At 34.9% G+C, this 25,847-nt stretch overlaps 1 protein-coding gene and 1 non-coding gene across 11 annotated transcripts in view; both read right to left on the bottom strand.

Moving 5' to 3' along the window:
• LCORL (ligand dependent nuclear receptor corepressor like) overlaps window positions 1-25,847 on the bottom strand; it is a 164,720-nt gene that overhangs the window by 47,264 nt on the left and 91,609 nt on the right. For all 10 annotated transcript variants that reach the window (XM_081812559.1, XM_081812568.1, XM_081812565.1 and 7 more), the window contains one exon: window positions 12,617-12,868. In XM_081812559.1, the coding sequence (XP_081668685.1) occupies window positions 12,617-12,868 (252 nt within the window). The remainder of the gene's footprint in view (window positions 1-12,616; window positions 12,869-25,847) is intronic.
• TRNAK-UUU (transfer RNA lysine (anticodon UUU)) lies at window positions 461-533 on the bottom strand. The gene has a single exon. It is a non-coding gene; the product is annotated as a tRNA-Lys (tRNA).

The following is a 25,847-nucleotide window of genomic DNA, read 5'->3' as shown; positions in this document are numbered from 1 at the left end:
GTTTCAACAATTACCTAGATTTTTGCTATACTTGTTCCATTTATCCCTATTTACCTAAGTATTTTAAAGCTAATTCCAGATGTTACATCATTTCAGTGTCATGAATCTTTAAAACATATAAACATTTTCGGGCGCCTGGGTGGCTCAGTTGGTTAAGCGACTGCCTTCGGCTCAGGTCATGATCCTGGAGTCCCGGGATCGAGTCCCGCATTGGGCTCCCTGCTCGGCAGGGAGCCTGCTTCTCCCTCTGACCCTCCCCCCTCTCATGTGCTCTCTGTCTCTCTCATTCTCTCTGTCTCAAATAAATAAATCTTAAAAAAAAATAAATAAAATAAAACATATAAACATTTTCATACATAATTACACCAATTCCTTGCTATCGTCTAACACCTGGTTTGTACTGAAATTTCCTCTAGTGAGTCTTCATGACACTTTTTCAAGTTTATTTTAGTGATCTCTACACCCAACGTGGGGCTCAAACTCACAACCCTGAGATCAAAAGTCACATGCTCTTCCAACTGAGCCAGCCAGGTGCTCCAACACTGACTTTTTGAAGAAGCTAGGTCATCGGTACTACTAGAGAACATTTTACATTATGGTTTGTTCTGTCTCCTGTGATGTCATTTCCTTTGTTCTATTTACCAGTAATTCTGATAAACTTGGAATTAACTCTAAAGCAAATGGTCTGTAAGCTTTTGGATCTCATTTCTTTTTACTCTTAAAAAATACTGTGGGGGCGCCTGGGTGGCTCAGTCCGTTAAGCAGCTGCCTTGGCCCAGGTCATGATCCCAGGGTCCTGGGACTGAGCCCCAGCATCAGGCTCCTTGCTCAGCGGGAGCCTGCTTCTCCCTCTCCCCCTCCTTGCCACTCCCCCGCTTGTTCTCTCTCTCTCTGTCACATAAATAAATAAAATCTTAAAAAAAAAAAAATACTGTGAACTTCAAAGAGCTTTTGTTTAGGTGAGTTACATCCATTTATATTTACCATATAAATTAAACTGATAAATTTAAAAAATATTCCTAATTGATAACAATAACTATAAATGTTAATGTTTTTAAAAACATTTTAATGAAAAATAACATTTTCAAAGTAAAACAGTGAGATTTTTAAATAATTTGCAAATCTCTTTAATGTCTAGCTTAATAGAAGATAAGCAGATTGTCATATATGCTTCTGTAGTCAATATATTTAGAAATACTAGTAGTCTATGGTGGACTTAATTACATACTTATGAGAGAATGAGAGTGAAAAGGACAAATAACATATTATTAGTTTTGACCTGGGGTATCCCCTGAAAAAGTTTCAGGGGCTCCAAGAACTTCCTGAACCATATTTGAGAACCGCTGGCCTAAAGAACTGCTTAGATTCCTATTCAAACATATTCTTGCTTTTGGCAAGAATACTTCAAAAGTGATGCAACATATCACAAGGCACATAAAGTCTAATCTCAATGATGCTCAAGTGATCATTGTGTTCTGATGGTGATAATCTGACCATGCCCTCCATTGTACAGTTCCCCAAATAACCTTTCCTCTAATAGTTTTATCTTCTAATGATGATGCTTGATTCAATTATCTTATTAGGAGTTGCAAAATAGTACTATTTTTAGTCTATCATGTTTTCCATATTTATTAGCTGAAATTCTTTAAGAATCCTTTTTTTTTTTTTTTAGATTTTATTTATTTGAAAGAGAGAGCACAAGCAGGGGGAGCAGCAGAGGGAGAGGGAGAGGCAGACTCCCCACTGAGCAGGGAGCTTGGGGCCTGGCTCTATCGCAGGACCCTGGGATCATGACCTGAGCTGAAGGCAGCTGCTTAACCCATTGAGCCACCCAGGTGCCCCTTGAAGAATCTTTTTTTTTTTTTTTTAAAGATTATTTATTTATTTATTTATTTGAGAGAGAGAGAGAGCGCGCACATGAGAGGGGGGAGGGTCAAGGGAGAAGCAGACTCCCTGCCTAGCAGGGAGCCCAATGCGGGACTCAATCCAGGGACTCCAGGATCATGACCTGAGCCGAAGGCAGTTGCTTAACCAACTGAGCCACCCAAGCGCCCAAGAATCTTTCTTAAATGATGGCTATTTGGTCCTGAAATACAATCTGTAGAAAGAAAAGAAAAGAAAAGGAGAGAGAGAGAAAGAGAAAAAGAGAAAGAGAAAGAGAGGAAGGAAGGAAGGAAGGAAGGAAGAAAAAAAAGAAAGAAGACGAATACTTAACTTTTCCCTTTAATTGCTCATTTGCGCACTACGGTACACTATGTATCCCCAGGGTGGACTAAAGACTTTGAGGGGCACTTCTGTTTTCTGATTATCATAAATGAATGGATTTTAAAACATTCAGCATGCTTCAGTTGCAACTGTTCATTTTGATGCTCAAATGTTCTCATACTGGCCAATGGGGAACTCTTAACATTGGCTTCTGTAGTCTGTTGACAAATTAGTCTTTGGAGCTTCCTTGCTTGCTGGCACAAGATGTTCTAGGCTCATTTTGTACACTTTCTGATCCACACGAGGATTGCAAGGAGGCCAGCTTCCTTTTAAAGGAAAATAATGTTTAGAGATCATAATCCGGGTCTAGGTTCAATTGAGCTGTCATTGCTTTTAGAGTACTTCAGTAGTCAGACTAGGAAATGAAAATTTTTGAAAAGAAAAAAAAATTGTGAATTTGCACTGACATTTCCAATCCACATGTAATATTACAGCATTTTTACTTCTTTGCTTTTACTCCTGTGTTTCTTCTCTTACCCTGGAAATCTTGGTTCCCTAACAATGTTACATGATTACATATTTATTATCTAGATTCAAAATAATATACAATGGCAATATTATTACTAATATTACCAAAAAGATTTCTTTGAAGCACTCTTTGTCCTTAGAATATATTCTACTAAGAATGTACAGTCAAAATATTGGCTAAAGTTACCTGACGTAATTCTTTCCTCAGTGTCACTATGTTACTAAAATAATGCAGCCAGATTTGTTATATTCTTTCTCAAATTTTAGGGATTGCTTTATTTTAAAAAATGTATATTCTTTGGAATATGTAGAATATTTACATAAAACTACATAACAAAGTCTATTCACAGCACTTTCATCCTGTCTCCTCTGCCTCATCTACTTCATCCCCTTATAGGGAACCATGCTTTTAGTTTTTATCCTTCCTGCTTTTTTTACAAATGAGAATATATCTCCAACTCTTTGCTATTATAAATAATGCCCCCAATGAATAACACACACACACACACACACACACACACACACACACGTATTCTATATATAAAACAGAGAGGTGGGCAGGGACAAGATCCTAGCAAAGTCATACAAGTCATGGAAATAAATTTTGTTCTTCATGTAACAGAAAACTAAGAGGAAGGTTTTAAATACAGAAGTAATGTAAGCTTTACTTTTATTCAATCTGAGCACAAGAACACAATTTTGACAAACTGATAACTTCAAAGTTAAGATATACATTATGAAAGTTATCTCTTTAGAGGGAAAATAGATGAAAAAAATTACAAAGGAAACTAAAATCCAAAGTATTGTCACTTAAAAACCATGTGGTGCTACAGTGGCCAATTTTCTATCAAACTATAACAAATATTCAGGAAAAATGTAATGGCTATAAGGAAGTTAATCTTTTCTTTTCTTTCTTTCTGTTTCTTTTTTTTCTCTTCCTCTCCTTTCTTTCTTTTTATGCTTCATGCAGCTAATTAGGTTAGTCAAGTGTTGGTTTGCTTACATGGCAACATTTAAGGAACATCTGACTGTAAAGCGTATGGCTATTTGTTTGTGATATTCTTTACAAGACAGAAAAACGAAAAATCCAGTTCATACATTCTGTGACAATTATATTTCTTCACACTTTATAATCTGACTTTATAGAAAAAGCTTTGAATAGTCTCCTGATTTTTAAGTAACTGACACAATCTTCATGCAGTTCCTCAAACATAACTGATCTGTTCTTGACTTTTTTGCCTTCTGATATTTTTGTCTTTGTATTTGATATTTCTTCTTCCTAGAATCCCTTGCCCTGAGATCTTCATGTGGAGGACTTCTCATTATTCAAGCCTCTGCTCAAACTCATTTCCCTCAGGGAGACATTCCTGACCACCTTGCCTAAAATAATCCTCCTAGTCACTCTTGATATCTTGCTTATTGATTCTTTTGTAAAATTAGGGGCACGCTGACACGCATATTTCTAAAAATGTTACAAATAATTCTGGAAATGAAAAATGTAGTAACAAATTAGAAATTCAAGATACAGGTTAAACAGTAATCAGAATAGCTCAGGAGAGAATTAGTGAATTTGGAGATTGCTCCAAATACACTAATCAAGATGCAACAAAAGGAGACAAAGAGATGGAAGATATAAAAGAGAAGGTAAGTGATACAGAGGATAGAATGAGAAGATCCAAAAAATGTCTCAGTAGATTCTGACAGGTGATAAAGTGAGAATTACAACACATTTGAAAGATAATGGCTAAAAAAATCACAATTGATGAAAGACATTTGTCCTAAGTTATAGAAACCATATGATTACCAATCAGAATAAAGAAAATAAATCTATACCCAAACATATCCAAGACAACCTACAGAACCCATAAACAAAACACACATACAGAGAAAGAGAAAGAGAGTTGCTGAAAGTACAGAGTATGAAGATTACCTATAAAGGAAAGCCTACTAGTTGTAGTTATAGCAACAGTGGAATCCAGGACACTCAGAGTAGCAGTAAGACTAAACTTGTGTACCCAGAAAAATAATCTTTTAAGAACATACATTAAAAAAAAAAAAAAGAAACTGAAAAAAAAAAACCTGGGAATTTGCTATCAATAGAATTAAGAAAATTCTGTTTATTAAAAGAATTTTTGTTCCTAGAGGAAAATCTGAGATACAGGAAGGAATGGTGAGCAAAGGAAAAGGTCATCATATATGTAAATCTAAACAAAAACTGAGGATATGAAACAGTTACAATGCTTAAACTGTGGTGTCATAAAAAGAGAACTAAAGCACTGATAAAATAGCTCTATGTGTCGGGATAGGTGGCAACTTAAAATGCTCTAAGTTATTTATATTAACTGTTCAGCTAATTACACACTTAAAAATTTCTGGTGTAACCATCAACAGAATAGCAGTGAAGTATATAACTTGAAAATCAGCAAAGGAAAAAAAAGTGAAATAAAGGGAAAAATGCAACCTAAAAGAAAATAAAGGACAGGAAAAAGCTTAACAAACAGAAACCACAAAATAAATGATGGAAACAAATAATTAGAAGGGTGATAAGTGCTACAAAAGAACACATGATGCTATGAGAAAATATAAGAGACCCAAACTTAAATTTTGGTGGGAAATTAATAGAATGTACACACACACGTGTGTGTGTGTGTGTACATGCAATTTAGGAGGTGTGAGGGAGGTTTTGTTAGATAAGTGATGTTTAAAAGACCTGAAAAAAAGAAGAGTAAGTTTTATTTAGAATAAATTGGTGGGGGTAGAGAGTGGCTTCTATAGAGAGGCACGAGCATGTGTGAATATTCTGAGGCCAGAGTGTATGACATATTGAAGAAAATGAGAGATAGCCAGAAAGAGGACCAAAACGAAAGAGAGACACAAGATGAGACTGGTAGACAGGAGCTGGATTTTGGCAAGTTCAGGATTTTAGATTTTATCCTAAGGACAATAAGAAGCCATTAAAAGGTTTTAAAGCAGATAAGTGGTATGCCTCGATTTGGAATTTTTAAGTATCACCTGTTTCTTCTATGCCTAGAGTCAGAGAATATTAGATTGAAAGCGACATGGATAATCTAGATACATTATGTTTTATTCTTCAGGTTTAATAAAATATGGTATCATCTTAAACACGGACATAACATTTTCTTTTATGTCTTTAGCCTTGGAAAACAAAAGCTCAGCAATGAAAAACAAGAGGGATAATTTTATTGCCTTCATTGGCGGACACAGAAATACCTTCTGAACTGAACTATAAAAACTGTTCCGTATTTTCCTCATAGAACAACAACAGACTCCATTTATAAACAGCATAAACATCACATCACAAAACCATAAAGGCTCTCTTAATTACAGTTTAACATCTCAGCTGACAACTTCACCTACCTTAATTTCAGCCAAGAAACCAGACTAGTAGTGACAGTAGCAGCAGCAGCAAGAGATACTTAATAAACATATCCGTGAAAGTCATGTAAGTTATTCAATGCAGTCTCTCAAATGCTCACTTGAAGCCTAGTTGATATTAGTCTCATAATTTTTTTTAAATCTTACTCAAACTAGAGGATGTGATTTCCAAAGGTTAACTTATTGGTAGCGCTGTGTAGTAGTAATTTCTGAAAATATTTTTTTTTTTACTTATCTGTTGCCAATTAGCTTGAGGGAAAATAATTCTAAAATGTCAAGATATTACAAGGCAGTGCGATAACTAATGTTCATCATGACACTTAATGTTTCATGTGTTGTTTAAGAAAGTATTAAGGCATTTTCCATTCAAAATTATTAAAATAAAAAATTTCATTGCTAAAGAATCATAAATCCAATGATCAAGTCTCAATTCTCATTTTAGTTGTCAGTAGCATTTGAAAACAATGAAGATTTTAAATCTAATAAATTGAACATGTCATATATCATACATGTACTGGGAATAAAAAAATGAAAAGACAGGTTCCTGCTTCCAAAGATATATTATAGTGGAAAGATAAACATGGAAACAATTGCAATGCAGTGAGAAATTATAAAGAAAGCTCTAGGAGAGTATCACTGGACCTCATGGCAGAAATCTACACCAACAGGGCCAATGACATGCTGTTTCATCTCTGCCCATATTTGATCTTGTTTTGTATAGGACTGTTAAATTCTTCATGAGTATCACAATAATGATAAAGTCTATAAGTTGCAAATTTCTTCCTGTACTTTAGAATTTAGGAGAAGTTTTTAGTTTGGTCCCAGATTAAGAGTGAAATTAAAAAAAAAAATGATATGCGAATGTTATTTCTACCTGTTTTTTAACTTAGTGTGCCAGGGCAAAAAAGAATCATTGGTATAAGCAATGCATGACTTACTTCCTCCCAGTTTCTGAGTCTCAGAGTATTTATACAAATCTGTACAAATGAAAGTGCACAAAGAAATATCTCTAATATTTCAAATACCTTGTTAGAAAGTAAAATGGAGAAGTAAATGGCAATGTTCCCCTATGGGTAACTACATTTTAAGCCAGTCTAGAGTTTGTAGAAGAGAGGGAAAGGAAAATGAGGAATATGGAAACTGACTTATGAAGAACAATTAAGAAAACAGAAGTTTAGAGAGACATAATAGTTTCAATAAATATTTACAGCAGTAGTAGAAGGAGTAAATTTTCTCATATTGCTGCAGACAGGGGAAAAATCCCCAAAAGAGAAATCTTAGAGTTATAATAATTTCTACAAATATTTATAGTACTGTTAAGCAAAATATTGTTGCAGATAGAAAAAATATAAAACAAGGGGTGGATATTTCAGAGATATGAGCTTAATTATCAGAGCTATCAAAGATTTTTTGCAAGTACTTATTATCAATCAGTGGTTGAATTACCATCTCTTATATGATAGAATAAAAGAACCCTATACTGGGGCAGAGGCTGGGTAGGATATTCTTTTAAGTATCTTTTTCTTTCCTTATATGGCTAACTCTGTTCTGACAAGTGTTTTGCCTATTTTTCTACATAGCTGTGTTTTTCTCATTCACTGTAGTTTCGTTCTGTTAGTTGAATGGGTTGCCAGTTACCTCAGTTATAAATACGGTCTCCATTTGAGGCTTGAATTTGCCCTCTGTTCATAGTGACTTTTATAACAGTTAAGTTTAGTTTAATACAGTCAAATTTACAAAATTGTCGTATGGATTGTTATTCTTGCAATCTTTTTTTTTTTTTTAAAGATTTTATTTATTTGAGAGAGAGAATGAGACAGAGAGCATGAGAGAGGGGAGGGTCAGAGGGAGAAGCAGACTCCCTGCCGAGCAGGGAGCCCGATGCGGGACTCGATCCCGGGACTCCAGGATCATGACCTGAGCCGAAGGCAGCCGCTTAACCAACTGAGCCACCCAGGCGCCCCATTATTCTTGCAATCTTAAGAAAGTCTTCCTTATTTTGAGTTCATTAGGATTTAATCCTATATCTTTTCTTTTAGTTTTTCTTTTCACATTTAGCCCTATAACCCACTGGAATTACTTTTGTGAGTGGTGTGAGGTAGGAATCCTCTTTTTTGTTGTTGTTGTTGCCCTACATGGATAACCAGTTGTCCTGGAACCATTTATTCAATAGGCCATCGTTCCCAGTGATTTATAATGACATCTCTGTCTTGTACCAGATTCCACTAACATCTGGAGAGTTTCCAGACTGCTAATCTGTTCTACTGATTTGTATATGTCCAACAGCACCATGTTTTAACTGTTTTGCATTAAGTAAGTCTTCATATGTTTTAGAGGAACTCCCTCAATCACCTTGACTTAAGTTATGCTTAGCTCTTTAAGTATTGCCCATAAATTTTAGGATTGGAAAGTCATTTTTCACAATAAACCCAATGAGAATTTGACTGGAATGACACTGAATCTACAAGCATTATTAAGGATGAAATGCCATCTTTTAGCATCTGTCCATTCATTTAAAATGGAACTTATTTTGGGAGTCTCATTTTCCATCCTTCAACAGTATTATGTTATCCATAAGGTTTGAAGCAGTTTATTAGTTTCATTCTTTGGTGTTCTGGTGCATTTCTGCTTTGTTGCTATTGTAAATGAGATTTTTTAAAAACTGGATTGTCTAACTGGGTGGTTGCTGATTTGCAGTAATATATACTGATCTAGTGAGCAGTACCTTTTCTGAACTTTTTATCAGTTCTAAAAGTTTACCTAGATATTCTTTCATACTTCCTACATACACAACCATCCTGTTTGTAAGCAACCACAATTTTGTTCATTCTTGCCTTATAACATATTTATTATTGCTTATTTTCATACTTCTCTTTTTTTCTCATCATGCTACTTAAGTCAGGACCTCTATGGTCTGGAAAATGTTGAAAATTGGTGATCGTGTGCATTGTTGTCTTGTCCATTACATCATTAGGATATGATATTTTTGGTAGTGGCAGTGCACATTTACTCTTAATTTGATAAACATTTTTATTATAAATGTGTCAGCTTTTGTAGAATTTTTCTGTAACTATTAGGATGATATGTTTCTTCTTTTTTTTTTTTTTTTGGTAATGTGGAAAATCATAGAGGTTTTTCAAATGTGGAATCATCTATGCTTCCCTGTCATCATTTATTATGTTTTTATACTTCACTATATTCATTTTGCTAATATTTATTTAGGATTTTTGTACCTATGTCTGTAAGTAAGACTGGTTTGCAGCTTTTCTTTATTTTGCTATTTTTGTCTGTTTTTGGTATAAAGATTATACCAACATTTCTCTTTTCTATTCTTTAAAATAGTCTGTAAAAGACAGAAATTATCTGTTGCTTTAAGGTTATATGAAGTTTACCTACAAAACCATGATTGATAATTTAAAGATTTATAAGTTACACTACCCATAAATTATTCACATTATTTATGGTTAGATTAGCCATTAGATTTATAGATTACATTATCTAATTTGAATAAAGTAACACAGAATGAACAATGGGCTTAAATGAGTACTGTTAAGACATTATAAAGTGAGAATACTATGAAAAATGTAAGCACTAGCAAATAAAGGCAGAACACAGCTACTGCTAGTATAAGCACTTAATTGATTATAGGTAAGAACAGTGAAATCAGGCCAAAAATTTTAATTTTTTTTAAAAGATTTTATTTATTTATTTGAGAGCTTGTTTGGAGGTTCTAGCAGGGGAGCGCAGCTACTCGTATACCCTTGACCGAAGAACGGTCCTCCTCTATCGGGGGAGGTCGTCCTCTTCGACCGAGCGCGCAGCTTCGGGAGGGACGCACATGGAGCGGTGAGGGAGGAAGGGGACACCCGCCTAGCCAGCCAGATCAGCCGAATCAACCCTGGCGATCAATAGGGTGACAGATGTCGCAGCCAGATCGCCCTCACATCCTTTATTTATTTATTTGAGAGAGAGACAGAGAGACAGAGCGAGTGAGCACCAGTGGGGGGAGGGGCGGAGGGAGAAGGACAAGCAAACTCCCTGCTGAGCAGGGAGCCCCAACTGGATGACTGGACAACTGGATGACTGGACGCGGGGGCTTGATCCCAGGACCCTGAGATCATGACCTGAGCTGAAGTCAGACGCTTAACCAACTGAGCGACCCGGGCACCCCCCAAAATTTTAATTCTTAGGAAAACCATTTGAAATATGGATTTATATCTTCTATCATTACTAATAAAATTCTCCCAAAGTCTATACTGTGTAATAACATACCAGCAGTGAAGTCATAATTAGCAAGATACTTAAAAATTGTTTAGAACATCTTTATTTCAACCTTAAAAATTTTAATTTATGGAAAGATTAGTACAGATATTGGTGTATATACATGCACACACACATGCACACACAAATGCATCAAAGGATATGTGCTCCATTTTTTTTAGGATTTCATGTGCAAGTATGCAAACTTAGAGCCTACCCAATCAATCTATACCACAGAATGGCTTTATAAAAAAAAAAAAATCTAATTTTATTACTCTCTGCTTGAAGCAATCTGTGGCCCTAAGAAAGTCAAAATCTTTAATATTTCCTGTGTAACTTTCTCATAATCTGGTCTCTATCTATTTCTTTGGCTTAATCTATTAATATTCTCTCCCTTGCTCTCTGTACTACAAGCCACACTAGACTAAATGATTCCTATAATCATATAAGAAGTAATCCACCAAAATCATCAAGAAGACTATTTATTTAAGGTATAGATTTATATCCACTATCATCACTCTTTTCAATCTTCGGATGAAAAGGATGTTCACATATCTTCTCTGTGTACTTTGCCAAGAATATCACAGTAATTTAAAAAATTTACATTACTTGTTTTCTGTATATACTTGGGTTTGCCTTATCACTTAAGTTCATAGAATCATAGAATGTAAGGATTGGAAATTGACTTTTAAAAATGTCACTTATTCCAACCACTCATCTAATGCTTTTGAATACCTCTAATGAAAGGCAACCACTTTCCACTTGGAGAAATGTCTGATCCTTAGAAATATTTCTGTTTCCATCTAATTTCTAGATCCTAATTCTACTCACTGGGCTATTCAAAGAAAGTTCTGCCCTACTTTAATGTAATAGCCACACAAATATTTACAGATAACTATCATGTTACTTCTAAGACTTCTCTTCTGTGGTAGTAAGGAAAAGCAGGTACAGAGCATGGAGACTAGTGTCCGACTATCCTTTATGAGTTCGTTACTTCATATTTAATTTTCACATTGCTCTAATGAGTTTGCTATTATTAATGCCAAATAACAAATGAGGAAACTTAAAGCTCCAATAGGTAAAGTTACTTGTTCAAGTAATTAAGTAGCAGAGCTGGTCAACCACAAGTCTGTCAGATACCAAAATCTTTTAGTCTCGTTAGAACACTGAACTGCCTTTGACAAAGAGCTCTAAGAGGATATGAAACACGGAAAAGCAAAAAAAAAAAAAAGCAAAATTCTAAAAATCCTATGCCTTCTACTTTCCAAAATTCTGTGTTGATATATTTTTTCCTATCATAGTCATCTTTGACATTTCTGCTTATAAACTGTCTAATTATTATCGTAATATTTCTCAGATCTTTCTACATAAGTAAACTCCCACAACCTAAAATTAGGGAGGCAAAAAGAGAAAATCATTCCATATTTCATCCACTCTCAATTTTAATCTGTTTTATACAATGAAATGACTTCTTTAAACACTGACTAGATACTCTAGAGCCCAAACACACACTGCCCTCTGTGATCAAACCTGACTCCAAGGACTGACAACACTATCCCTAACCTGTGTTAACAAAAGATACCTGTCCTCTCTTCTCCAGGCAAACAATATTTGGCAACCCCCACAAGCACTTAAAAGGTCCTTCCTTCCTTTCCTCTGTAAATCATGGCTCTTCTTCAATTAACTGTTAGATAAGTCCAACATAGCCTTCATCATTCAGACTTCTTATGAAAAATGTATCTCTATATACTTAATTGCATGATTATATTTATCACATATATTAACTTTTCTTTTTCCTCAGTTACATCATAAATAATTGAAAAAAAAAAACATCTATTTTTTATTTTTCACCTAAGTGTAAACATTGGGGTGCAGGTAAGTGTAAAAACTGAATAGCAAGTGCTTAGTGTTCTCATCTATACATTTTAAAAATAATTTATACAGCTCTTTATTTGTATTCTTTGCTTTTAAGCTGCTTGTTAAGATTCTCTTACTATACATTTTATTGTGAAAAGAGACCAAGAGCAACTCAAATTTCCTCTTTTGCAAACAAAGTCAAATACAAAATTCAGCACTTCTCTCTAGTTCATATCACATAGGTTAATTGCAAGTAATATTACTTCTAAAATAAATTTTCTTTATGAATGTAAGGGTTTATGTATATTAAATACTAAAACATAAAATTATGAATCACACACACACACATGCACCACACACAAAATCTTACCTTGCTGAGTATTTTGTTCTTGCATTCGATTCACAGTGAGGTCTAAGGGGCCTTCCTGTTCTTCCTGAAGGGAGTTTTCTGCTTGATTCATTTGGATACTTTTACATATTAGACTTGGTCCAATTGAACCATTTCTATTTTCTTGAATTTTACCACTTTTTGAAATATACTCAATTGCAAACTGACGTATCATCTTTTTCATTAATTCCTGAGCAACTAAGGGAATGTTAGGATCACAGTTCTGAGGAAGATCTAGGGAAGAAATAAACATGATAGGCATTAAAAAAGAGAAATGGAAAATACCAATACTTAAACTTATTTTTATTAAAAATTAATGGTTTCAGAAGTCTTCAGTTCAGTCCACAATTGCTAATGGCTTCTAGAACTTAGCAATAGAAACCTTGTAGATTTAATTAGTATTATATCAACCCAAACTTGGCATATTTAATCATTTCTTAAAAACAAACATTTTCCAGGGCACCTGGGTAGCTCAGTCAGTTGAGCATCCCACTCTTGATTTTGGCTCAGGTCATGATCTCAGGGTCGTGAGATGAATCCCCAAGAAGGGCTCCCTGCTAAACGCGGAGTCCGCTTGAGATTCTCCTGCTCCCTCCCCTTTTGCCCCCCTACCACATGCACCTGTGTTCTCTCAAATAAATAAATAAACAAATAAATAAAATCCTCGAATGACAACAAAAAAACCAAACATTTTCAGTCCTAAACTTAAATACAGATGAAGAATTAGACATAGAAGAAGAACAGCTTATTTTCAGGATTTTAATTCAAATGTATTCTACTAGATATTAAAACACTTAGAATGTGAACATAACTGGTGCAGCCACTCTGGAAAACAGTATAGAGGTTCCTCAAAGAGTTGAAAATAGAGCTACCCTATGAGCCAGCAATTGCACTACTGGGTATTTACCCCAAAGATACAAATGTAATGATCCAAAGGGACACCTGCACCCCAATGTTTACAGTAGCAATATCCACAATAGCCAAACTATGGAAAGAGCCCAGATGTCCACCTACAGATGAATGGATAAAGAAGATGTGGAATATACACACACATCCACACACTGGAATATTATGCAGCCATCAAAAAATGAAATCTTGCCATTTGCAACAACGTGGATGGAACTAGAGGGTATTATGCTAAGTGAAATAAGTTAATCAGAGAAAGACAATTATCATATGATCTCACTCATATGTAGAATTTGAGAAACAAGGCAGAGGATCATGGGGAAAAGAGGAAAAAATGAAACAAGACGAAACCAGAGAGGGAGACAAACCGCAAGAGATTCTTAATCTCAAGAAAAAAACTGAGGGTTGCTGGAGGGGAGGGGGGTGTGGTAGGGATGGGGTGGCTGGGTGATGGACATTGGGGAGGGTATGTGTTGTCGTGAGCGCTGTGAATTGTGAATCACAGACTTGTACCCCTGAAACAAATAATACGTTATATGTTAATTAAAAAAAAAGAATGTGAACATAAATTTAACTACCCAATTTGTAACCTAATATACAAAATAAGTGCATGCATTAACATTCAACAAAACATCTAAACTCTTATAATTATTTATTACCATTAAATTGTTCAATTCTGTCACATATGTATTCCATATATAACCCAAATGTCATCATCAAAAATTTTCCTTTCCTCAACTTATATTGAGAAATTTCAATCATAAAGAAAAAATAAAGAAAATAAAGTGATATAGGCAGCCTCTACCAAGATTCAAGAATTGTTAGTATCTTCCATATTCACTTTTTAAACTTTTTTTAATTTGCAGAACCGCTAAAAGTATAGTGTACAATTACGACATTTCACTCCTAAGTATTTCAGCATGCATCTACTAAGACTCTCCTATAAAACACAGCAATATCCATTGTTGAGGGTCTTAATCAATCCTTGACCCCAAAACATGTTGATCAGCTACAACTATAATGAAGGTCAGTAGTGATACACACTTCTACTTGAAACTTGTACAGGAGATACAACAATTGAATGATTTTATATAATAGAGGTGTAGAATAAGGACAACTTGTAAACATAGTATATAATAGTAATAAAGAGTTTTGGTATTGAGGAAAGTGGGTGGTGGTGGCTTTTTCAGACACACACTTTTGGCCTCACTCTAATCCTTTTATTTACTCTGCTCCTTCAGAGGCAGAACTATAGGTAAATTGGGAAGGATGACTATGCGATGTGATTAGGCTCCATAACTCTTCCTCTTAGAAGTGAAACTAGAGATACTAATTCTTTGCTCTTTAAATACCTCAACTCAGAGGGGGAGACGAACCATGAGAGACTATGGACTCTGAGAAATAAACTGAGGGTACTAAAGGGGAGGGGGGTGGGGGGATGGGTTAGCCTGGTGATGGGTATTAAAGAGGGCACATACTGCATGGAGCACTGGGTGTTATATGCAAACAATGAATCATGGAACACTACATCAAAAACTAATGATGTAACGTATGGTGATTAACATAACATAATAAAAAAAAAAAGGAAAAAAAAATACCTCAACTCTTACCCAGGCAGAGCAGTGTTATGTAAATAGGCCTGCTCTGATCCAGGGCTGTCTGAGACTGAAGGAGTAAGTCTCTTTAGTTTTGGGGTTCAACATTAGCTGGAGCACATGTCTAAGAAATCTGAAGGCAAGTTCCTCAACTAACATCTACAATTATAGATACATGACTCTAAAATGCAAGATGGTTTGAAAACATGTAATAAATATATGGAGGTGAGGAAAGGCAACAAACTACTTCCACCATGACCACCACTAAATTTGGTAGCAAAATGTGATCTGGGCTGAAATGAATTTATAGTCCTGCAGAAATATCAATACATTTGATCACAGGGTGTTGTTTTGGAGATGTTATAAAATAAACATGCTTATATTACCTCTTTCAAAACAAAAAAATCTTGAATTCTGATAAAACATCTGAGAGAAGAAACTGGGGGCCGAAAAAATGTAACATTTTAGCCTTCACACTTATTCTTCCTTTAGAACCCAGTAGGGAAGAAAGGCACTATTGTTTTTACATACTGGGGAAAAAAGGACTTAGCTATAGGTTGGAATCTTAGCCATCCTTACAAACTTAGGGTAGTTACATATCCCTTCCAGGTTTTAGTTTCTCTGTTCATAAAACTGGAAATGATAACAGAACCTTCAAAATCATAACAGGGCCTACTCACAGGATATTTTAAGGTTATGTAAGATTGTAGATAAAATACTTAATTCCTGTACTTGGCATTTTAACAGTCTAGTAAACATTACCATTAAGATGTAGATTGAGTAGTTATATTTAAGTCACAAAATGCCAAATAAGTAAAAATATTAACTAGGTTAATATAAAATTATTAGCTAACTGGGAGAATACAAAGGACCTAACTTTTAAGTATATTTAATACTTTTTGGTCCAGAATAGATAGTGTTATTAGCACATGTACCCTAAATGACATGGCTTACCAAAACAAGAAATTTCCATGTTGTACATAAAAACTCCCAATTTATATAATTTCTTGATTATTACCTCCAGGCATCTTTGAAGGCTTCTGTGAACATTCTTCTCCATCTTTTTCCAAACCTAATTTTGCTTTGTATTATGTGTTAAAAGGAGATACCGGATTTACTTCTTCTAGATATTTTAACTGTGCTATAATTTATTGACTAATGACACCTTATAAATTCAAAATAATTAAATTTACCAAAAAAGAACAGAAACATACTGGGGCTATAACTTTAGGGTTAAGTTTAGAGCTAAGTTTAAAGCAGAATACATTGTGCTACTCTATTTTTTTTTTCATGTTCTCAGTTTTTGGCCCTTTATATTGGGGAATAAGTATATGTTTTAGTATATGTGCTGCTGAAGCGAGCACGGAATAAGTATATGTTTAATTAATTAAAAAAAGAGAAAGCCAAAGAGACAAAGAAAATGCTGATTAGCTAGAGCCTTCTAGATTATGTGTACAAGCTGTCATAACTATAAAAAAGCAAACGAGTTAACTAGAGATACAGACCAGGAATTTTAATGTTTCCAAAGGTCAGGCAAGTAATAAATATTTGGCTAGAAGAGAGAATGCTACCACATGGAAATAGTGTCTACTATCCCCAAGAAGACAGAAATAACTTATTTTTTGCCCTATCTCTTAATTTTTCAAACCTAACTAATTCAGAAGTTTAACAAGCTTTTTGTAATAGCCAGTTTCAAGATAGTCCTCAACGATTCCAACCTTCTGGCTTCATTCTGTTGTGTAGCCCCTTCCGTGTTGCATCGGTGGTGGTATGGGTCAGTTACAGCATACTAAAGAAGTCTGTCACTTCCAAGATCAAGTTTAGAAGAATGTGATTTCTATCTTGGATACTCTTGAATGTTAGTGTTTGCTGTCACCTCCCTCCCCCATCTCCTACTCCGTCCTTCAATCTCTGTCTCTTATCACTCCCTCTGGAGGAAGCCATACTCTTAGCTCTATGGGGAGGCTCAGGAGAGGAACTGAAGTCCCCTGCAAACAACCAGTGAGTGACCTTGAAAGAAGATATTCCAGATCAATGAAATCCCAGATGACTATAATCCTAGCTGACCCCTTGACGGCAGCCAAACATCCAGCTATGCTACTCTGAGATTCCCAGCTCAGAGAAAATATGAGATAATAGTTTTTTTAAACTGCTAAGTTTTGGGGCACCTGGGTGGCTCAGTCGTTAAGCGTCTGCCTTCGGCTCAGGTCATGATCCCAGAGTCCTGGGATTGAGCCCCGCATCAGACTCCCCCTGCTCAGCGGGGAGCCTGCTTTTCCCTCTCCCTCTGCCCCTGCTTGTGTTCCCTCTCTCGCTGTGTCTCTATCAAGTAAGTAAATAAAATGTTTAAAAAAACTAAACTGCTAAATTTTGGGGATAATTTGCTAAATAGTAATAAGATTTTGGTACACGTTAGTGGGATGTTGCTGTAATAAAAGTCTAAAATGTAGGTTTGGCTTTAGAACCAGGCAGTGGGCTTTGGAGAGAATTAACATTGTAAGCCAAAAAGTACCTTGAAGAAGTTGTTAATAGGAGCTTCATGGTTTTTGACAAGATGTGTAGGGTGAGGATATGTAGGATAATGAGGTAAATGTTACTGGAAAGTAGAGGAAAAAATATACTTATTTTGTAGGGGCAGAAAGTTTTATAACACTGTTTGCAGTAACTTCAAAGGTAGAAAATGTGCCTAATAAATTGGTTGATCTATTAGGGAAATTTCTAAGCAAAGCAAAGTGCCCTCTGGTTTCTTCTTGCTAATTACAATAAAATGTAAGGAGGGAGACAGACTTAAGGAAGAATTGCTAAACATAAAGAAACTAGGTCTTAATTATTTTGAAATTTTTCAGATACACATATAGCAAATGAGGCTAAAATTAAGAAAGGTTGAGCTAAGACCAAATCAGGGGAACAGCCAGGAAAACAACTTCAAAAAAATGATGGTTTTCTCCAGATCTGACTCTCTTGATAACGTTGTGGGACTCATGTGGATTTTTAATTTTAATTTTTTTTGTGTGTGGGGTATCATTCCTTTAAACAAAAGAACTCTGGAGTTAACCAAATCTTGGCTAACTCTCAGTAAGAGAGTTGAATTCTGATAAAACATCTGAGAGAAGTTTGCATGGAGCACTGGGTGTTATACGCAAACAATGAATCATGGAACACTACATCAAAAACTAATGATGTAATGTATGGTGATTAACATAACATAATAAAAAAAAAAGGAAAAAAAAATACTTTTAAATTGCTTTATTCCCATCCTCCCTCCCTACTTTTGAGGAAGCCTGTCCCAAGGCAAAGACTGACAATGTTATGGTTCTAGATATCCCTGTCCAATCATTAGCTGACCACTAAGTTAACTAAGCAGAGATGCTAATAGCCATACAATACAAAGAATACTGACTTTACAAAATTAGATCAGAAAAGTCATTAAACAAACAAACAACACATAGCAACAAAACCTGAGGTGGGGGATAATCTGATTTCTACCAGTGTCACATTGTATTATTTAAAATATCCGGGTTTTTAAATAAAACATTACAAGAAATGCAAAAAAAAACAAGAAAGTATGGCCCATACACAGGAAGACTAAATCAACAGAAAATGTCTCTGAAGAAACCCAGATACTGAACTTACTAGACAAAAACTTTAAATCAGACATTTTAAATATGTTCAAAGACCTAAAGAAAACCATGTATAAAGGACTAAAGGGAAGTATCAGGAAAATATCTCAGCAAATAAAAAATAATGTTTTTAAAAAGAAACAGCTAGAAATTCTAGAGAAAAATACACTAATTAAAATACAAAATTCACTAGGATGGATACAACAATATATTTGAACTGGCAGAAAAGAGAACCAGTGAATTTGAAAATAGGCCCATTGAGATTACCCATTCTGAGGAAAGGGAGAAAAGAAGGAAGGGAGAGCAGGAAGGAGCGGGGGGAAGGAGGGAAGGAAGGAAGGAAGGTAGGTAGGTAGGTGACGGGAGCACACAGGAGGGGAGGAATAAAGAAAAAAAGAAAGAAAAATAAACAGAGTCTCAGAAATCAATGGAATACCATCAAGTGTACCAACATTCACAATGGCAGTCCCAGAAGGAGAGGAGAGAAAGAAGCACAAAGGATAACTGAAGAAATGACAATGTCTCAAATTTGGTGAAAAACCATTATCTACATATCCAAGAAGCTCAACAAACTCCAAGTAGGATAAACTCAAAGAGAACCACATTTAGATGCATCCTAATGAAATGGTCAGAAACCAAAGACAAAGAGCAAGTCCTAAAAGCAGCAAGGAAAAAAACTCAATTCATCACATGCAAGATCCTCAATGAGATTAATAGCCAATATCACACCAGAACCCATAAAGGCCAGAAGGCAGTGAGATGACATATTCAAGGAACTGAAGAAAAAAGAGTGTCAACCAAGAATTTTATATTCAGCAAAAGTATCCTTTGAAAACACAGGAGAAATTTAGATATTCTCAAATAAACAAAAACAGAAAACTTGCTTCAAGCAGACCTGACTTAATAAAAGGACACTGGACAGTAACTCAAATCCACACAAAGAAATAATAAGCATCAGTACAGTAACTATATAGGTAAAATACAGTATAAATGCATTTTTTGTTTGTAACTTTTTTCCTATCTAATTTAGAAGATAAGTGATAAAGCAGTAATTACAAATCTCTCTCAGTGGGCAATGTATAAAGATGTAACATGGAAGATAAAAACAGCACAGAGGAGGGAAAATGAAATGGAGACATACAGGATCAAAGTTTTTCTATACTATTGAAATTAAATTGGTATTAATCTGAACTAGACTATTGTCTATTAGGATGTTAACTGTAATCTCCAGGACAACCACTAAGAATATACCTGAAAAAACAGAGTAAAAGACACAAAAAAGGACTTAAAATGGTACACCAGAAAATACCTAACACAAAAGAAAGTAATAATGGAAACATAAAACAAAAAAAACATATTGAAAACAAATAGTAAAATGACAGATGTAAATCCTACCTCATCAGTAATTACATTAAATGTAAATGGAAAGGCAGAGATTGGTAAAATGTATTAAAAAGAATAACCCAACGATATGATGTCAAAAGAGACACTTGAAAATTTTTTTGTAAAGATCAAATCTATTATTTGCTGTTCTTTCTCCAGCTCCTTTAGTTGTAAGGTTAGGTTGTGTACTTGAGACCTTTCTTGTTTCTTGAGAAAGGCTTGTATTGCTATGTACTTCCCTCAAAAGAGACACTTTAAATTCAAAGATCCAAATATGTTGAAAGAAACAGAATGAGGGGAAAAAAAGACATTATGAAAACATAACCAAAAGGAAGCTGGGGTGATTCTACTAATATCAGGCAAAATCTATTCTAAGACAAAAACTGTCAATAAAAACAGAGAAGGTCACTTTATAATAATAAAGGTTCAATCTCTTAAGAAGATTTAATAATTATAAACATATATGTACCTAAGAACAGAGCCCAAAAATACATGAATAACAGAATTAAAGGAGAAATAAAACATTCAATATTAACAGTTGGAAACTATTCAATAAACCACTGAAAAAAAAAAAGACTTTATTTATTTATTTAGAGAGCTCACATGAGTGGGACAGGGAGAGAGAAAATCCCAACTAGACTCTACACTGAGCACAGAAGCCCTACGCAGGGCTCAATCCAGGACCCCAAGATCATGATCCGAGCCAAAATCAAGAGTCAGACACTTAACTGACTGAGCCACCCAGGTACCCCTAAACCACTTTCAATAATGGATAGAAAATCCAGAAAGAAGATCAACAGATAGAAGACTTCAACAACACTAAATTAACTCTATCTAACAAACATAATGCAGCACTCCATCCCAGAACAGCAGAATACATATTTTTGTTAAATTCATGTAGAACCCTATAACCCAGCAATTGCACTATTGGGTATTTACCCCAAAGATACAAATGTAGCAATCCAAAGGGGCACCTGCACCCCAAGGTTTATAGCAGCAATGTCCACAATAGCCAAACTATGGAAAGAGCCCAGATGTCCATTGACAGATGAATGGATAAAGAATATGTGGTATATATAAACAATGGATTATTATGCAACCATCAAAAAATGAAATCTTGCCATTTGCAACGACGTGGATGGAACTAAAGGGTATTATGCTAAGTGAAATAAGTCAATCAGAGAAAGACAATTATCATACGATCTCACTCATATGTGGAATTTGAGAAACAAGACAGAGGATCATAGGGGAAGGGAGGGAAAAATGAAACAAGAAGAAACCGCAGAGGGAGACAAACCACAAGAGACTCTTAATCTCAGGAAACAAACTGAGGGTTGCTGGAGTGGTGGGGGGTGGGAGGGATGGGGTGGCTGGGTGATGGACAATGGGGAGGGTATGTGCTCTGGTGAGCGCTGTGAATTATGTAAGGCTGATGAATCACAGACCTGTATCCCTGAAACCAATAATACATTATACGTTAGTAATAAAAATGCATGTAGAAATTCTCTAAGACAGACCAAATGTCAGGCCACAAAACTAAAAGATTAAAAACATAAAAGGTATGTTCTCCAAAATCAAAGGAATAAAACAAGTAACAAAGGAAATATGGGAAATATACAAATGTAAAAATAAAAATAAAAAACATATTCCTAAACATCTAATGAGTAAAAGATTGGGTCACAAAGAACATTAGGACATACTGAAAGTTTAATGAAAAGGAAAATACAACATACCAAATGGTATGAGATGCAGTTAAAGCAGTGCTTAGGGGCAATTTGTAGCTGTAAACACATATATATATATTTTAAAGAAATTCAAACCAACAACCCATTAACCTACCTGCCTTGAGAGAAAAGGAACTGAAAACTAAACCCAAAACAAGCAAAAAGGAGGAAATAAATAAAAGGTTGGAGCAGAAAACAATATAGAATAGAAAAACAACAGAGAAGATCAATGAAACTAAAAGTTGGTTCTTTGAAAAGATCAACAAATTCTCAAACCTTTAGCTAGACTGACCAAGAAAAAAACTAGAGAAAATTTAAGTTGCTAAAATCAGGAATGAAGAGACATCACCACTAACCTTAAAGAAATACAAAACAGAATCAGAAAATACTATAAAAAATTATACACCAACAAATTAGATATCCTAATTCATGTAACACTGTATGTTAACTATACTGGAATTAAAAAATAATAAAATTTTTAAAAAGAAAAAAAATTACAATCCTAGATGAAATGACTAAATTCTAGAAAGACAAACTACCAAACTGACTCAAAGATGTAACAGAAAATGTAAATAGACCTATAATAAATAAAAACATTGAAATAATAACTAAAAAACTTGCCACAAAGAAAGCCCAGGGACAGATTTACCAGTGAATCATATTAGACATTAAAAAAATTAATGCCGGGGCGCCTGGGTGGCTCAGTCGTTAAGCGTCTGCCTTCAGCTCAGGTCATGATCCCAGGGTCCTGGGATCAAGCCCTGCATCGGGCTCCCTGCTCTGCAGGAAGCCTGCTTCTCCCTCTCCCACTCCCCCTGCTGTGTTCCTGCTCTCGCTATCTCTCTCTCTGTCAAATAAATAAATAAAATCTTTAAAAAAAAAAATTAATGCCAAATCCTTCACAAACTCTAAGAAAGAGATGAGGAAGGAACACTTACCAATTCATTCTATGACAGCAATATTAGCCTTATATCAAACTAGAGAAGAAAATCACATAAAAAAAAAACTACCACGCCAAATGAAAACTATCCATTATGAAGAGACACAAAAATCCTAAATAAAATACTATCAAACAGAATCCAGCAACACATAAAAAGAACTATACACCAAGAATTTATCCCAAGAATGCAAGGTCAGTTCAACATATAAAAATGAATCAGTCATTGTAATAAAACATTAATAAGAGATAAGAGCCAAATCTCCATAGATGTAGAAAAGTACTTGAGAAAATCCAGTAAGCTTTCATGCTAAAAACACTGAACAAGTTAGGAATAGAAGAAAACTACCTCAATTTAAGAAAGGGTGCCAATGAAAAATTTCCAAGTAACATCACATTTAATGGTGAAAGATAGAAAGCTTTCCACCTAAGATCAGGAACAAGACTAGAATATATGCTCTCACCACTTCTATCCAACATATACTAGAGGTTCTAGGCAGGGCAATTAGGCAAGAAAAATAAAGGCATTTAGATTGGAAAGAAAGAAGTAAAGCTCTGTTTGTACATAACATAATCTTTTAAAAAAATTTTTACTTTAATTCCACTATAGTTGACATAGTGTTATATTAGTTTCATGTGTACAATATAGTGATCCATAACAATCTTTTTTTTTTTTAAAGATTTTATTTATTTATTTGACAGAGAGAGACACAGTGAGAGAGGGAACACAAACAGGAGGAGTGGGAGAGGGAGAAGCAGGCCTCCCGCTGAGCAGGGAGCCCGATGCGGGGCTTGATCCCAGGACCCTGGGATCATGACCTGAGCCGAAGGTAGACGCTTAACGACTGAGCCACCCAGGCGCCCCCCATAACAATCTTATGTATAGAAATTTCTAAGGAATCCAAACACACAAAATTTTAGAGCTAATGATTAAGTTTAGCAAGGCTACAGAAAATCATATCAATAAACAAATATCAATTTTACTTCTATACAATGGCACTAAATTCCAAAATGACATAAGAAAATAATTCCATTTACAACAGGACCACAAAGAATAAAACACAGGAGTAAGTTAACAAAGTAGACATTTTGTATGCTAAAAATGATGAAACTTAAAAACAACCTAAATAAGTAGAAATACATCCTGTGTTCATGAACTGCAAGATGTAATATTAAGACGGTTAATACTTCCCAAAGAGATTGAACACAATCCCCATCAAAATCCCAGCTAGCATTTTCGTAGAAATTGGCAGGTTGATCTAAAATTCATATGGAAATGCAAGGAACCCAGAAAAGCCAAAAAAAAAAAAAAAAAAAAAATCTTGAAAAAGAAGAACTAAATTGAAGTGTTAGCATGTCCTGATTTTGAAAATTACTATAAAGTGCAATAATCAAGACAAGGTGTTACTGGCATAAAATTAGACATATAGATGAATGTAGTAGAACTGAGCCCAAAAATAAACCCTTACATTTGAAGTCAATTTATTTTTGATATGGGGGAAAGAACAGTCTTTTCAACAAAGGGGACAACTGGATATTTACATACAAAATGAAGCTGGATCTCTACCTCATACAATATATAATAATTAACTGAAAATGGATCAAAGGCCTAAACAGAGGAGCTAAAACCTTAAAAACTTTAGAAGAAAACATGTGTAAATCTTCATAACCTTGGATTGAGGCAACAATTCCTTATATATGACACCAAAAGCACAAGCAACAAAAGAAAAAAAATAGATATATTGGATTTGATCAAAATTGAAAACCTTTGTACTTCAAAGGACACTATCAAAAGCAAAAAGACCGTCCACACGATGGGTGTTAATATTTATAGATCATGTCTGATAAAAGTCCAGTGTCCACAGTATATAAAGAACTCTTCTTATAAATCAACAATAAAAAAACAAATGCCCAAATAAAAAATGGCAAATGGGGCGCCTGGGTGGCTCAGTTGGTTAAGCGACTGCCTTCGGCTCAGGTCATGATCCTGGAGCCCCGGGATGGAGTCCCACGTTGGGCTCCCTGCTCAGTGGGGAGTCTGCCTCTCCATCTCTCGTGCTCTCTCTCTCTCTCAAATAAATAAATAAAAATTAAAAAAAAAATGGCAAATGATTTGAGTAGATATTTTTCCAAAGAATGTTACTAATAGCCAATAAACACATGAAAAAGATGCTTAACATCATTGCTCATGAGGGAAATGTAAATCAAAACCACAAGGTGATATCATTTCATACCCAAAAGGAACATTATAATAAAAAATGCAGATAAAGTGCTCATGAGGATATGAAGAAATCTGAACCCTCAAACACTGCTGGTGAGAATGCAAAATGCTGTAGCCACTTTGGAAAACACAATGGCAGTTTTTCAAAAATGTAAACACATGATCCAGCAAATTCCACTCCAAGGTATATACCCCCCAAAACTGAAAACATATGTCCAAGCAAAAATGAGTGCATGAATGTTCATGGTAGCATTATTCATAACAGACAAAAAGTACAAACAACCCAAATGAACATGAACTGGTGAATGTATAGATACATACAACAGAGTATTATTCAATCATAAAAAGGAACGAAGAAGTGACACATACTACAAGGATGAACTTTGAAAATATTATGCTAAATGAAGGCTGCACATTGTATGATTCCATTTATATGAAATGTCTAAAACAGGCAATCTATAGAGACAGAGAGTAGATTTAGTGGTTGCCAGATCCTGGGGGAGGATAGGAAAGGATGAGTAATGAGTGCTAGTCTGATAATGGGTTTCTTTTTTAGGATGATGAAAATGTTCTAGAATCAGATAGCAGTGATGGTTGTAAAACTTGGTGCATGAGTATACTAAAACCCACTAAACTGTATACTTTTTAAAAAGTTAATTTCATAGTACCTGAATTACATCTCAATTAAAAAAAACAGAAAGGAGGGATAACTCGGCAGAACATGACAGATCCAAGAGCCATAAGGAATTATTCTTAGACCTTAAGATCTAATCAAAGAATTCTCAACTTTTGCCCAGCTGGATCTCAGATTTGCTATGAATAGTGAC

The sequence above is a fragment of the Leptonychotes weddellii genome, chromosome 2 (assembly GCF_054177405.1).
Source record: "Leptonychotes weddellii isolate Sample4059 chromosome 2, ASM5417740v2, whole genome shotgun sequence".
NCBI classification, from domain to species: domain Eukaryota; kingdom Metazoa; phylum Chordata; class Mammalia; order Carnivora; family Phocidae; genus Leptonychotes; species Leptonychotes weddellii.
The sequence above is the reverse complement of the archived record's forward strand: the minus strand, read 5'-3'. Positions and strand labels throughout refer to the sequence as shown.